General features: G+C 43.1%; 1 protein-coding gene across 4 annotated transcripts in view; it reads right to left on the bottom strand.

Annotated features, from left to right (window-relative positions):
• Positions 1 to 15,041, bottom strand: part of etnppl (ethanolamine-phosphate phospho-lyase) — a 55,491-nt gene extending 40,450 nt beyond the window's left edge. For 2 of the 4 annotated variants that reach the window (XM_041196626.1, XM_041196643.1), the window contains exons 1-3: positions 14,781 to 15,041; positions 1,114 to 1,232; positions 206 to 365 (exon numbers count right to left, since the gene is read on the bottom strand). In XM_041196626.1, the coding sequence (XP_041052560.1) occupies positions 206 to 365; positions 1,114 to 1,232; positions 14,781 to 14,839 (338 nt within the window). In that variant the 5' untranslated portion in view covers positions 14,840 to 15,041. Of the gene's footprint in view, positions 1 to 205; positions 366 to 1,113; positions 1,233 to 2,712; positions 2,797 to 14,780 lie in introns of all 4 variants that reach the window. The other 2 variants (XM_041196631.1, XM_041196638.1) reach the window with 2 other exon arrangements.
• Positions 15,042 to 15,638: the final 597 nt, after the last annotated feature.

A 15,638-nucleotide genomic window follows, 5' to 3' on the forward strand; every position in this document is an offset into this window, starting at 1 on the left:
CGTGAAGGGTAAAGTCATTATTGCCTGTTCTAAAATAAAATTGTACTTAAAGATAAACCAATGTCTTCACCACACTGGGTCCTAAAGGTCACATATTGCAACCCTCCCCACAAATGCTTTCAAAAAAATGCATAAACGTACTTCCCCTTATTTCCCATTCCTCTCAAAAACATGCAAACAGTATCAAATGTGAGCCCAACATTACCCTGAGTTGACAAAGTAGCAAACTGAAAGTTTTGGGTGGAGAGTGGCAGTGAGCTGATTAGCATACTGGACGAGATTATCATGCAGGAAACGCGAGTTTGTGTTCAGCAGTTCCATCTGCTTGACAGCAGCTTGCACCACGTCCGGGTGGCTATGTCCCACTAAAAAAAAAAGGGGAAAAAGAAATAAGGATATTCAAATACAAATGAAATCTTAATCAGAAATTCCCCTTTGAGCAAAAATAAACAGAGAATGCTTGATTGTTGCCACGATTGACGAGCCACTATCAAAATCACAGGAATGCAATACCTTGAATGGAGTACTGTCAGGTTATCATTAATGACAGTGCAATATAGACATTCATCCTTTTTTTTTGCATCCTTTGAGACTATGCTTTTAATAAAACCTGAATTCTTGCCATGGTCAACAATCTCACTCTACTTAACCTCAAAAAAGGTGCACCCAGCCACACCTTGGCAACACTGTTGCTTTCTATACCAGACATTTCTGATAAAAGCAAGCCAATTCATTACAACACTGAGGTCAACAGTTTTCACCCTTTAGAAATCAGGCTAGGAGGTGGCTAGCCACACTTCATTTACAATGCGGTTGACTCTTAAAATGCCCTCTGAACAAGGGCAATTAGGGATGGGAAATGAATGCTGGCCTAGCCAGTGACGCCCACATCTCATGAATGAATATTTTTAAAAATCCCTTACAATTACTGCAGCTTGGGCTTTCATCCCTCTGGCCTCTGCTGGATTCAAAAGCAAAATTACAGAGCTGAAAAAATATTCAACCTATATCATTCAGCTTCTTTGAATTTTAAGACTTCAGTGCTAAGCTGGAAATGTAGCCGCCAAATTACAGGTGTTGCAATGGAAGGAGTTATAAGCAGCAGCTCCTTACCATGAGCTACATTGTTAATGCAGTCCAAGAACTCGGTGTCGTTCTCATCATACATGTACTGACCCTGGGCACGGATTACCTTGAGTGGGTCCTTTGAAAAGAACACCTTGCATGAAGGCCTGAATAGAAAGAAGTGATAGAGGTCAAAAGCTGAACTGTATTCAGTAGTTTAATGCAAGGAAAAAATAGATCTGAACGTTTACAGGTTATATGACCCAAAAGAGTCTTTTCCCAGTAGCCAAGCGACTATCAACACCTAAGGAAACAAATCAGCTACTCAAGTAACGTTTTGAAGTATTAACAATGGTTGTGTTAAAGGAATCAGCCACGTCTGTAATCACTACTCCTGCAGAATTTATTAGTCTAAAAAAAACTTACGAGTTGTTAGCACCAAACACTTTGCAAAACTGTAAAGTTCATCATTTTATCAGCATAGGTGCCTTATTTTGAATAGTCTGATGGTAATAAGATAATTGACAATTGCCCAATCTGTCTCGACCTAGGTGTAGCTGGTGACAGATGTCATAGAGCAGTTGCAGACGAGTTACAGTGGATGTGTAAGGATGACGCAAGACACACGAGCGTGACACACCATGACAGCAGATCTCCTGTCAGGAGTAGCTACAAGCAGCAGTAACAGCAGCAACAGCAGCCCAACATAACAAGACACAAGGATGCCTGAACGATGAGGCCCACAACAACTCTGGTATTGGGCCTCAGGCCTCATTTCAATAGAGTGAGCGAAGAGCAAACCAAGATTGGGATGCAGTCAGTGTCGCCACAGCCCAATGAGTAACTGAAGAAGTTATGAGGCCAGGAGTGGGGGAATTGCAGGCCAAATAGGGAAAAGGGTATTGGAGGTTGATTCATTGGGAGAACGGTGGTGATCAAAGGATTTATGTTTTAAAATCACCTTTTTTTAGCTAAGATATTAAAACTGAGGGAATAAGAGGCCATGTTAATAGAATCTGACCGCTGAGGCCTGGATATTAAAAGTGGCAGATTACGTAGGCAGGAGGTGTGGAATTTCCACTGGCAAACCTCAAAGTCTGCATTTTCTGCTTTACAGTTTTAAAAAGCTTGCCTCTCTTTCTCTTAACACGTTCCCCAACTAGAAGTTAGCCTGACTGACAGGCTTGGCTTCTAGTCCAGAGGGGCATACTCAGTAGCTGGTTACACAAGCAGGTAGGTCAAATCCACAACTTTGGGGCCCGGTCTTCAATTACAGTTGTAGGGCGTGGTGGTGGGGGGTGTTAAGTCTGATCCCTGACCTCTGAGGTCACGGGGGCATGGAGCAGTGAGGGGGGGGGGTGGGGGGGGGGGGGGGGGGGGGGGCAGGGAGAGACAGTGATCATGGACCCTAGGGATATTTGTACGGGTGAGACACCTGATGGGGAGGGGCTTGGGGGATGTTGGGAAAGCACTCCAGCTCCTCCTGCCACAAGCAATGGTACAAAAGCAGTTAATTTCTTTCCAAAGCTGTCCTTGCCTTCAGTTTCCCAGATGCCTGATGCCTGGAAAAGCCAATGGACCAGTTAGAGCTGTGAAGCAGGTTAAATCAGAGGCTGCCAGCCACATCAAAAAATGTAAATGACTGACCTGCCCCTTGGGAATGTGCTGGTTGTCCGCCCCTTGCTGCTCCTTTGTTAAACCCGGAAGCGGGTGGGTGGTAGGCTGGTTGGGCTGCATTTGAGATTTAAAAAAAAAATGTAACCTCTAACCTGATCCCCACTGACCTCTGCCACCGGCAGAATCTTCTGGTCCCAGAAGGATTCCAGAACTATATAACACAATCTAAAAATTAGAGCCAGAAAAGGTGTGAAAATCAGGAAGCACATTTTCACATCAAGGGTATTGGAAATCTGAAACTCCCTTATTCCCAAAAGGCTGGATCAATTGAAATTTTCAAGACTGATTGGTAAATTTTTGATGGGTAAAGGTATCTAGCATATTGAGCAAAGGAGCATAAATAGAATTGTAGTACAAATCAGCCCTGGTCTAATTAAAAAGCAGAGCCAATTCGAGAGGCTGAATGGCTCACTCCTGTTCTTCTGTTTCTACACTCCAAGGACCCTGCTACAGTATATGGGATCAATGATCAGTGGTGGTGGTGGGGGGGGGGGGGTGGTGAGGCGTGTGGAGGGAAGGAGAGTTGGAAGGGGAGATTTATCTACTAAGTGTAGAGGTGGCAGGCACCCATACCATTATGGGCACATCTCGCGTGATCATCATGTTGCATAAGTTAGAAACCTTGGTGTCTGTTTCCATCCAGGGAAAATATTCCTGGTCTCCTACAAGGACACCACCCTCCCCCACCCACCCACAAAAATGACCTTTACTTCTGGGGTCCAAGTTACTTCCGTGGCCAGGAAAGTCCTACTTGAACCTTCTTGGAGGCTGGTTTGCCTGGTCTCACTCTATATTCCAGCTTCAACTTAATGCCAGGACCTGCAGAGATCAGGGAATGTAGGGAGAAGTCATTTCCTCTAACAGAAGGGGCTATGCTTCAGACAAAGAAGGTCCATCCCAGAAAATGCCTCCCAGAATCTACCAGCATAGATTGGGAGCTGGTGTCTGTGGGTCTTACCTAATCCTTGGGGCTTCCACTGTTAACCCACTGGAGTGAGATTGCGCTGGATACCAACATGTTTTCTTGGGAAAAAGCATTCATGAGAAACTGGATTTATTGTAGATGTTCATGTCTCTTCATATCCAAACAAAATGAAATGTACAGTTTTATAAATACAAGTGAAGCCTTTGTACATTTTGGACGTTAAGAAAAATAATTTGTACTGTTGAGGATTGACTCATAACTTGTGGAAGGCTGAAGATGTGGAAACATCACCAGTCAATTTGTGCAAGGGTCATCACAGTAAATACCAACACAAGTTTTGGTATAATGCCCTGGGATCTTTCCCAAGGAATGGCCTCCACTCTAGACTGGAAATCATTGCCGGTGCTTTAGTAGTTCACGTCTGTCCATCATTCTAATTGAGGTGTTGACCTATTTAAGATCCAATGAATTTCAGTTTTGTAACATTGGCAATATTAATTCTGAACATTCCACCAGGGAGACTGAAAGCAGTTTGGGAAACTGAGGAATAATTGTGCTTAATCTGACTTTTGTTGAATACATCGGAGTCATCAATGAAAAAAAAAATTCCTGACTTCCCAAGGTTAAATTTCAGCACAAAAATAAAAATACCTGGAAAAACTCAGCAGGTCTGGCAGCATCTGCGGAGAGGAACACAGTTAACGTTTCGAGTCTGTATGACTCTTCAACAGAACTAAGTAAAAATAGAAGAGAGGTGAATTTTTACTTAGTTCTGTTGAAGAGTCATACGGACCTGCTGAGTTTATCCAGGTATTTTTATTTTTGTTTTGGATTTCCAGCATCTGCAGTTTTTTGCTTTTGATCTTAAATTTCAGCACTCCTGATGTAGCGCTTTCTTTGTTGAGAGTACATTTTGAGAATTGAGGCATTCCCTCTTGCCATGTTTCGAAGGTCACATCCAATGTATGCAACTTGTGTGCAAAGCTCTGCAAAAGACAAAATTTACCCCTTGCTGCTTTGAACATCAACTCTCCCTCTCATTCTCCTTTTAACTTCCCACACTGTTTCGGCCAAGTTTAATACAAACAGTCCCTCAATTTCCCCTCAGTCGCTCTTCAGCCCTCTGGCTCGAATATTGTTTCCAACAAATCTCTTTGACTTTCCTGCTGATTTCTCTCATTTATATTCCACTGCTTTTCTGCCTATTCTTGAGCTATTTAATTGACCTTTTGTTCCTGTTTGAATGAGTTTTCACAGCTAACTGAAATGATTTTTGTATCACATACAGCGGTCTACCTCACTCTTTTGCCTGTTAAGATCTATTTAAAGCCATTAACAGTCCATATGGAAGCACTTGGAATATCCTGTACCTTTTGATCAAGACTGCCTTGGGTACTGTATACCAGAAAGACTTCAGACTCCCTTTCCATTGCAACTGCACGTTGCCTCTTGAAACATCATGGGAGAGAAATCCAACTAGTGTTGGTTACCAACATGAAATAGGCAGCACAACCTAAATGTGTTTTCCAGGTATTTTTATTTTTGTTTTGGATTCCCAGCATCTGCAGTTTTTTGCTTTTAATCTAAATGTGTGTCTGAAGCTAATGCTGAGAGGCCCAAGTTATCGGGTAAATTTGGCATTGGGCCCTCAACTGGATTAAACTGGTTAACTGCAGATGTAAGTTGGGCAGCCAGATGCACAGTATACCAAGGGGCTGGAAAGCATATAAAACCCCTCGAGCTGTTCGCTTCAGAGAATGCTTGACATGAAAGATGAATATACATTGTGAATGTAACCCGTAATGACAAGGGTAATCAGGTACCTCATGTACTGTGTTGAAAGAAACTGGTTTATATTGCACTGTATGAAATGCCAAATTTGATCTGTTATGTAAAGAACTTTTACACATTTTATGAATAGGATATATTTTTGGGAAAATAAATTGGATGACTAGATGCAGCTTGCCAGTTGGGACTTTTGGAGTTTTCATTTACTCTGATGCCAGGGCAGCATGTAGGTATGTCATAGGTGTGGTATGGGGTCAAATTGGGTTTGCGCTCACAGCCCAGAGCAGCCTGTAATATTTCTATGGAGCCAGGAGGAGCAATTTAATTACTGGTTAGGCCACTGATGAATGGGATGAAATGGTTGGAGCATGAGCAGCATAAATTCTGCTTACTTGATGAACATTGGCCCTAGGACCCCAATTCACATATGAAAGGCATCCAACAGATACCCTGAACATGAACTTCCAATTTGGCAGCTGGCACATTTTCATGGGAAGATAGCATTCCAAATGTTGCCCCTTTGGTGTTATTTTTTCACATTAAAATCAAATTCTTCCCTTTTGTCCTTATTCAGTGCACTCCTTAAAGGCACACCATGCATATTGTATATATTACTGTTCTTCACAGAATGGGTACTTAGTGAACCAGCAAAACACATCTTTGTGGAACAGGATACAAGGCTCCTTTGTGAAACTTTAATCTGGTTCAGTTTTGTACTCAAGTTCCTGGAGAGAGACTTGAACACACAGCCTTCTGATTCAGAGTACTATCAACTCAACCTCACCTGATCTCTTTGTAACAGCACAAAAATCTAGGCTGACGCTGCAGTGCTGCACTGTGGGTGTAGCCGTCTTTCAGGAGAGTTGCTAAACCAGGCATCACCTGCTCTTTCAAGTGAATGTACAAGATCCCATGGCACTGTTTCCACAGAGTGGAATTACTTCAAATTTGAGGAAAAGGGAGTGAAATTTTAAACTTTAAAGGTTATTCTTTTATGAAATCTAGGACTGCTTGCTTGCAATTTAGCATTTAAATTTGCTGTTTTTAAGTTTTAAGTTTCTTAGTGGCTTGGGCAGGGCTAATCAAGCCTAGCGAGCAGATGAGATCAGCAAATTAGGTAACTGGTCTAATCTGGTTCTGTAACCGCAAGATTCATCTGAATGTCAGTAATATAAATAAGAGAGGCTAAGTGTCTTGTCGTAGAGTGCACTGGTACAGAGTGGAATTACTGTGAGTTTGGTGAGGAGGGAGGGGAGGGATGTGCTTTTTTCTTTTCCTGTCTTTGTCAGCCTGCAGCAGACCAGGAGTTGAAAGCTGCACGAGAGGGCTAAGTTTTGAAAACATTCAAGAATGACATCACAGGAGAAACACAAGTTCTTTTTGGTTGGTGAGAAACTGCAGCTAGGGAGGGTCTTCAGGCAGCTGAAAATTGGAAAAACACATCCTTTTTAAAAGAAGGAGCTCCTTAGATTTAAGTAAGAAAAGCAAGCAATTGGGAAGTAAAGTCAAGGTCAGGTAAAATAAAGTAGTATAAGCAAACCAAAGTAAAATAAAGTTAACTTAAAGGAAGTAAATTGAAGCCATGGCAGGACAGCTTGGTTGTGTGGAATGTGTATCCTGTAATATGTGGGAAATCATGGACGCTACTGCTGTCCTAGGTGACCACATGTGCAGGAAGTGTCACCAGCTGCAGAACCTAGAGCTCTGGGTTTTGGAGCTTGAGCAACGGCTGCAGTCACTGTGGCACGTCTGCGAGGCTCAGAGCTGTGTGGATAGCACATTCAGAGAGGTGGTTACACCACAGCTTAAGAGCCTGGAGGCAGAAAGGGAAAGTGTGGCCACCAGGCAATCCAAGAGAATTAGGCTGATAGTGGAGGAGTCCCGCATGCCAATCAGTTTTCTGTTTTGGATACTGGTAAGGAGATGTGCAGTCAGATCCAGGTTTATGGCACCACAGATGGCTCTGATATACAGGAAGGGAGGAAGTTGAGGGGAAGAGCAGTAGTGATAGGGCATTCGATAGTTAGGGGAACAGACAGGTGTTTCTGTGGCTGTAGATGTGACTCCAGGATGGTATGTTTCCTCCCTGGTGCCAAGGTCACGGATGTCACAGAGTGGCTGCAGGACATTCTTCTAGTGGAGGGTTACCAGCTTGAGGTTGTGCTCCATGTTGGTACCAATGGCTTAGGTAGGAAAGGGGATGGGGTCCTAAAAGCAGATTTCAGGGTGCTTGGAAGGAGATTGAAAAGCAGGACCTCTAATGCAGTAATCTCTGGATTACTCCCAGTCCTGCATGCAAATGAGTATAGATATAGGAGAATTGAGCGATTGAACACTGGCTGGAAAGCTGGGGGAGAATTTTCCCCTGTAAGTGGGGTTGTGCAGGGGCACACAGGGGCAGCCGATCGGGTCCGTGCTGCCATTATACGTGGGCGGGCCAATTAAAGTCCACCCAGTGTGACCTGTGCCTGGAAGCGCTGAGCGCTCCCTGTGTGGGCAGTGGGGGAGGGGCGGCGTTCCTGAGTCAGGGCCTGCGCTCTTAAAAATCTCCCAGGCACAGAGCTGCCTCAGGGAGATTAGTTTAAGTTCCCAAAATTTTAATAAAGAAAAAAAAAATTAAGACATGTCCCCTCATCTGACAGTGTCACATGAGCTGGGCCATGTCAATGAATTTTTATAAAAAATTTTATTCAATTTATAAACACTACATGAAACCTCATCCTGCCTGTGGATGAGGTTCCATGAAAATTGTGAAGGCTGCCTGGGCTCTTTGCCTGCCCACCAATTAAGGTTGGGCGGGCAGCTCAGTTTATTAGTTTAATTGATACTTAAATGGCCTTAATAGGCCTTGACAGTTTGGCAGGCGTGCAGCCAACTCAGGTGCACGCCCGCCGAACTGAAAATCTGAATGATGCACAGTGACATCAGGACGCATGCCCGACGTCACCACGCGTCATTTTATGCCTCGGTGAGCGGGGGCAGACCCTGCCCACTGAGCCAAAGGTTTAGGCCCTACTGTAGGAAGGATGGCATCAAATTTCTGATGTATTGGGACTGGTTCTGGGGATCTGGAATCTGTACAAGCCAGATGGTCTATGCCTGAACAGGACTGGGATGAATATCCTCGCAAGGAGATTTGCTGGTGCTGTTGGGTGGGGATTTAAACTAGATTGGCAGAGGGCTGGAAACCTGAGGGCAAATTCAGGGCAGGGAATGGGAGATGGAGAACTGGTGTCATCCTGAAAGATAGAAGACAAACAGGTTAAAAAGTGTACAGCATGGGAATTTGGCAGTTTCACAAGGTGTACATGTGAATGCAAGGTTTATAGCAAATAAAGCCAATGAGCTGAGGGCACACATACATACATGGCAGCATGATACCATCGCTATAATGGAAACTTGGCTTAAAGAGGGGCAACAATAACAGCACAGCATCCATGGATATAGAGTTTTCAGGCAGGATAGGGAGGGGGATAAAAAAAGTGGGGTGTAGCATTATTGGTTAAAGAAACAATTACAGCTGTGAGGAGGGATGGTATGCTAAATGAAACATGAAACAAGGCCATATGGGTTGAGCTCAGAAATGAAAAAGGGGCAGCCACATTGCTAGGAGTGTACTATAGACCCCCAAATGGTGAAAGGGAGTTAGAAGAGTAAATACATAGGCAATTTTCTGAGTGTAAAAACAATAGGGCAGTAATAGTTGGAGACTTCAATGACCCTAATATCATTTGGGATATGAACAGTGTGAAGGGCATCAAGTGCACAAAATTCTTGAGCTGCATTCAAGAGAACTTTTTCAGCCAGCACGTAACAAGCCCAACGAGAGGGGCCGCAATTCTAGGTTTATTCTTGGGGAGTGAAGCTGGGCAAGTGGATGAAGTAGTAGTGGGGCACCATTTTGGAGATAGTGACAATAATACAAGTTAGATTTAGCATCATTATAGGAAAGGACAAAGGTAGAACAGGAGTAAAAGTTCTAAATTGGTGGAAAATTAACTTTATAAAGCTGAGAGGTGAACTGGCAAAAGTGGACTGGAAACAGCTACTAGAAGGGAAAACAGTGTCAAATCAGTGGGAGGTATTCAAAAGTGAGATTCTACAGGCACAGTGTAGACATATCCCCATAAAGAAAAAGAATGGTACTGCCAAATCTAGAACCCCCCCCCAAGTTATCCAGAAGCATACAGGGTGAAATAAAGCAGAAAAAGCTTATGACAGTCACAAAAAGCTTAATACTACAGAAAGCCTAGAGGAGTATAGAAAGTACAGGGGTGAAGTAAAAAAGGAAATCAGGAAAATGAAGAGAAGATACAAAAAAAAATTTGCAGGTAAAATCTAAGAAAATCCAAAGATGTTTTACCAGTACATTAAAAGCAAGAGGATAACTCAGGAAAGGGTAGGGCCTAACAAAGATGTACAAGGTAACATATGGGCAGAATTTTCTGCCTGTCAGGTGGGTGGAGCGGGAGCGTGCCACCATTTTACGTGGGCAGGTTAATTAAGGCCCGCCCAGTGTGACGCGCACCCAGAAGCGGGTTGCCCGAGTTGGGAGCGCACTCTTTCACAAACGCGCAAAAGAGCGCAGAAATCTCCCTGAGGCAAAGAGGTGTCCTCAAGATTAGTTTTCAGTACAAAAAGTTTAATAAAGTGGCGAGAAAATTTTTATGACATGTCTCCTCATATGAAACTGTCACATGAGCTGGGACATGTGCATTAATTTCAATAAAACTTTTTCCAACACTTTAAAAATGTTCTTGAAACCTCATCCTGCCCGTGGATGAGGTTCCATGAAAAATACGAAGGCCACCTGGGCTCTTCGCCTACCCGACAACCTTAAGGTTGGATGGACAGCTCAGTTAATTATTTTCATTGAGTGTTAAATGGCCTTAATAGGCCTTGACAGTTCAGTGGGTGCAGCCAACTTGGGTGCGCGCCCTACTGAACTGAAAGTCTGAATGACGCGCGGTGATGTTGGGATGCATGCTCAATGTCACCACGCCCCATTTTACGTCTCAGCGAGCAGGCACCCGCCCCTGCTTACTGAGCTGAAGGTTCAGCCCCATATGTTGATGCTGAAAATGTGGGCGGAGTTCTCAATGAGTACTTTGTCTCTGTCTTCACTAAAGAGAGGGTGATGCAGACATCCTAGTTAAGGAGTTTTTTCAGGTAATTCTGTTTTTGTTCTAGTTAAGGAAGAGGAGTGTGAAATATTAGATACAATAAGCATAAGGAGAGAGGAAGCACTGGAGGGACTAGCATTCCTGAAGGCGGATAAATCACCCGGGCTGGCTGGATTGTATACCAGGATGTTGAAGGGAATCAGGGAGGAAATAGCAGATGTTCTAAGGATCATTTGCCAATCCTCACTAGATAATGGCGAGGTCCCAGGGGATTGGAGGTCTGTAAACGTTGTACCAATACTTAAAGAGAGTACGAAGGATAGGCCAGAAAATTATAGGCTGGTCAGTCTGACTTCAGTGGTGAGTAAATTATTGGAATCCATTCTGAGAGAGGATAAACTGTCACTTAGAAAGGCAAAGATTGATCAGGGATGGTCAGCATGGTTTTGTTAGGGGAGGATCATGTCTTGCTAACTTAATCGAATTTTTTGAGGAAGTAACCAGGAGGATTGATGAAGGCAGTGTAGTGGATGTTGTCTACATGGATTTTAGTAGGGCATTTGACAAGGTCCCACATGGTAGATACAGGGGAAGGTGGCAAGTTGGATCCAAAATTTCCAACAGGAAACATAGGAACAGGGGAAGGCCATTCAGCCTGTTGAGCCTGCTCCACCATTCAATACGATTATGGCTGATCGAACACTTCAATGCCTTTTACCCACACTATCCCCATAACCCTTTAGGTTAATGTTAATCAGAAATCTATCAATCTCTACCTTAAAACATACTCAGTGACTGAGCTTCCACTCTGGGGTAGAGAATTCTAAAGATTCACAACCCTTTGAGTAAAGAAATTTCTCTTCATCTCAGTGCTAAGTGACTTCACCCTTATTTTGAAATAGTGTCCCATAGTTCTAGACTCCCCAACCAGGGAAAACATCTTACCTGCATCTACCCCTGTCTATTCCTTAAGTATTTTGTAGGTTTCAATGAGATCACCTTTCATTCTTCGAAACTCTAGAGAATACAGACCCAGTTTCCCCGATCTCTCTTCACAGGATAGTCCCGCCATCCCCAGTACAAGTCTGGTGAAACTTTGTTGCACTGCCTCTATGGCAATAATATCCTTTCTGAGGTAAGTGGACCAAAACTGCACACAGTACTCCAGGTGCGGTCTAACCAAGCTTCTATACAACTGAAGCAAGACTTCACCATTCCTGTCCTCAAATCCTCTTGTGATAAAGAGCAACATACCATTCGCCTTCCTAATTCCCTGCTGCACCTGCATATTAGCTTTCAGTGACTTATGGACAAGGATACCCAGGTCCCTTTGTACATCCACATTTTCTAATCTCTTACCATTTAGGAAATACTTTGCACATCTGTTCCTTCTACCAAAGTGGATAACCTCATATTTTTCCAAATTATATTCCATCTGCCATGTTCTTGCCCACTCACTAAGTCTGTCCAAATCCTCCTGTAGCCACTTTACATCTTCCTCACAACCCACATTTCCACCTAGCTTTGTATCATCTGCGAACTTGGAAATATTACATTTGGTCCCCACATCTAAATCATTGATAGATATTGTGAACAGCTGGGGCCCAAGTACTGATCCTTGTGGTACCCCACTAGTCACAGCCTGCCAACGCGAGAATGACCCGTTTATTCCTACTTTCTGTTTTCTGCCTGTTAACCAATCCTTAATCCATGCCAGTATATTGCCTCCTATCCTCTATACTTTTATTTTATTAATCAACCTCCTGTGGGGTGCTTTATCAAAAGCCTTCTGAAAATTCATCCATCGACTCTTTGTCAATTTTATTTGTAACATCATCAAAAAAACTCCAACAAGTTAATCAAACATGATTTCTCATTCGCAAATCCATGCTATGTCCAATCAGATCATGGTTATCCAAGTATCCATTTATCACATCCCTCATAATAGATTCTAGCATTTTCCCTACTACTGATGTAAGGCTAACAGGTCTGTAGTTCCGTTTTCCCTCTCCCTCCCTTCTTAAACAGTGAGGTGACATTTGTTACCTTCCAATCTTCAGGAACCGTTCCAGAATCTATAGAATTTTGGAAAATGATCACCAATGCATCCACTACCTCTATAGCAACCTCTTTCAACACTCTGGGATGCAGAATATCCGCAGGGACTTAACAACTTTCAGTCCCATTAATTTCTCCAATACAACCTTCTTACTGACACTAATTTCCTTCAACTCCTCATTCTCCCGAGTCCCTTGGATCTCTAAATCTGGGAGATTTCCTGTATCTTCTCAATGAAAATAGACAGAAAGTAATCATTTAACGTCTCTACTATTTCTCCATTCCCCATTATGAATTCTCCTGACTCTTGCCTATAATGGGCCCACATTTGTCTTAGCAAAACACCTTTTACATACCTATGGAAGCTTTTACAGTCCTTTTTATGTTTTTTGCTAGATTGCATTCATTTTCTATTTCTCCCTTTCTTTGCCAGTTTCTTAGTCTTCCTATGCTGTATTCTAAAAACCTCCCAATCCTCAAGTTTACTACTACTACTGGCAACTTTACAAGCCTTTTCTTTTAATCTTTTACAAACTTTAACTTTCTTGTCAGCCACAGTTGACTGACTTTTTTGGGTTTTTGCACCTTGAAGGAATGTAGAGGTGCTGTAAGTTATGTAATAGTTATTTGAAGACTATCCATTGCCTATGTACAGTCATACCCTTTAATGTATTTTCCCAATCCACCTCAGCCAATTTGTCCCTCATGCCATCATAATCTCCTTTATTCAACTTTAGCACCCTTGCTTCAGAGTGCATCACCTCACATTCAAACAGAGCAAAATTCTATCACATTGTGGTCACTCATCCCTAAAGGTTCTTTTACAACAAGCTTATTAATTTTCCCTTTTTCATTTCATAATACTAGATCTAAAATAACCTGTACTCTAGTTGGCTCCTCAACATACTGCTTTAGAAAAATATCCCTAACACACTCCAGAAACTCTTCTTCCACAAGCATTAGTGCTCAATAGGTTTACCCAGTCTATATGCAGATTGAAGTCACCTATGATTACTGTATTGCCCATGCTACATGCTTTTCTCCTCTCCTGATTAATACCATGCCCCACATTACCACTGCTGTTTGGTGGCCTATAAACAACTTTGACCAATGTCTGCTGACCTTTGCTGTTTCTGAGCTCCACCCAAGCAGATTCCATACATTAAAAAGGGTAATGATCAATGGATGTTTTTGTGAATGGTTTCCAGTGGTGTTCCACAGGGCTCAATGTTGGGGCCTTTGCTGTTTGTTGTGTATATATATTAATGATTTGGACTTAAATGTGGGAGGCATGATTGGGACATTTGCAGATAACACAAAAGTTAGCCATGTGGTTGATAGTGAAGAGGATAGCTATTGTATCCAGAAAGATATCAATGGTTTGGTTGAGTGAGCGGAAAAGTAGCAAATGTAATTCAATTCAGAGAAGTGTGAGGTAATGCATTTGGGGAGGGCAAACAAACAAGGGAATACACAATAAATGGAAGGATATTGAGAGGGGCTGAGGAAGTGACAGGTCTTGGAGAGCGTGTTCACAGGTCCCTGAAGGTGGCAAGACAGGGTGATAAGGTGGTGAAGGAAGCACATGGAATGCTTTCCTTTATTGGGTGAGGTATTGAATACAGAAGCAGGGATGTAATGATGGAACTGTAAAAAAGCTGGTCAGGCCACAGCTGGAATTTTGTGTACAGTTCTGGTCACCACATTACAGGCCCCTCATAATTTTGTACACCTCAGTTAGGTCACCTCTCAGCCTCCTCTGTTCTAAGGAAAACAACCCTAGTTTATCCAATCTTTCAACATAGCTGCAATTTTCTAGCCCTGTCAATATTTTTGTAAATCTCCTCTGTACTCTCTCCAGAGCAATTATGCCCTTCCTGTAATATGGATGAAGATGAAGGGGACAACAGTGACTCGTGTGCAGCAAAATAGAGCAATGAAGGTGAAAGCAGTGTGTGTTGCACACTCCTCTGCTCACACTTGTACTGAGCTCTAAATAGTGCAGTAACTCCCGGATGGTCACACACCAAACACGGGAGGACAACACACACACATTTTAAGTCATTCCCTGCGTCGGGGGTGGGACAGAACGAGTAGAGTTTAAAGGAAAGTAGAGGCTATAAAGTGGTCACGGATGCACTCACCCGATGTGCCTTTGCCGGAGTTGAATGGTTTGCTGTTTGCTGAAGAGTTCAGTGGCCATTCCGCCAGGTTTCTGGAGCCCGGGAACTGTCAGCTTCAACAGTGCTTCAGGCGCTACCCCCTCCAAACCTGTCCCGAAATCTTGCCACCAGCTGATGCTGACGTTTTTCCCCTCCGATTAATACCTAATGAAGTCACAAATTGAAAGACACTTTAAGCCCTCGCACACCACTCGCTCTGTTCGCGATAGCTTTGTTCCCTTTTATAGTGTTTGATAAACAGGTTTATCACGTGTGTTGGACTCCAGCCTGTTGCTGCTTTCAATTCTTATCCTCCTCCTAGTCCCGAGTTGTTTTACTCCCAAAGCTTCCTCCTCCTATTCCCCCTCGCCTTGGCTCAGAGGTCCCTGTGCCGGGGGGTTGCGGGGGCTTCCTGCTAATATTAGCGTGCACAAGACTGTTCAGCTCAGCAAAGGCACACAGAATTTTGAGAAAAACAAACTCAGAACAATAGAAGTAACTTTCTGGTAAGTCGATCAATATAACCATAGAAATTTACTGACACAGAAATCTGACCACCCCAGAGCACTTCAAAAGGTACTATAGTGGCTCTAAAGTGCTTCTTTCATCCTCTTCTGGAACTTTACACCCTTTTTGTCTCCCCCTCCTACTCTTTCATGGGATGTGGGCATCACTGGATGCCCATCCCTAATTGCCCTTGTTCAGGGGACATTTAAGAGTCAACCACATTGCTGTTGGTCTGGACAGCAATTTTCCTTTCCTAAAGGGCATTAGTGAACCAGTTTAAAATCAGCAATGGCTTTATGGTCATCATTAGATTTTCTAATCCCAAATTTTTAT

Source organism: Carcharodon carcharias, chromosome 1, assembly GCF_017639515.1.
Source record: "Carcharodon carcharias isolate sCarCar2 chromosome 1, sCarCar2.pri, whole genome shotgun sequence".
NCBI lineage: Eukaryota > Metazoa > Chordata > Chondrichthyes > Lamniformes > Lamnidae > Carcharodon > Carcharodon carcharias.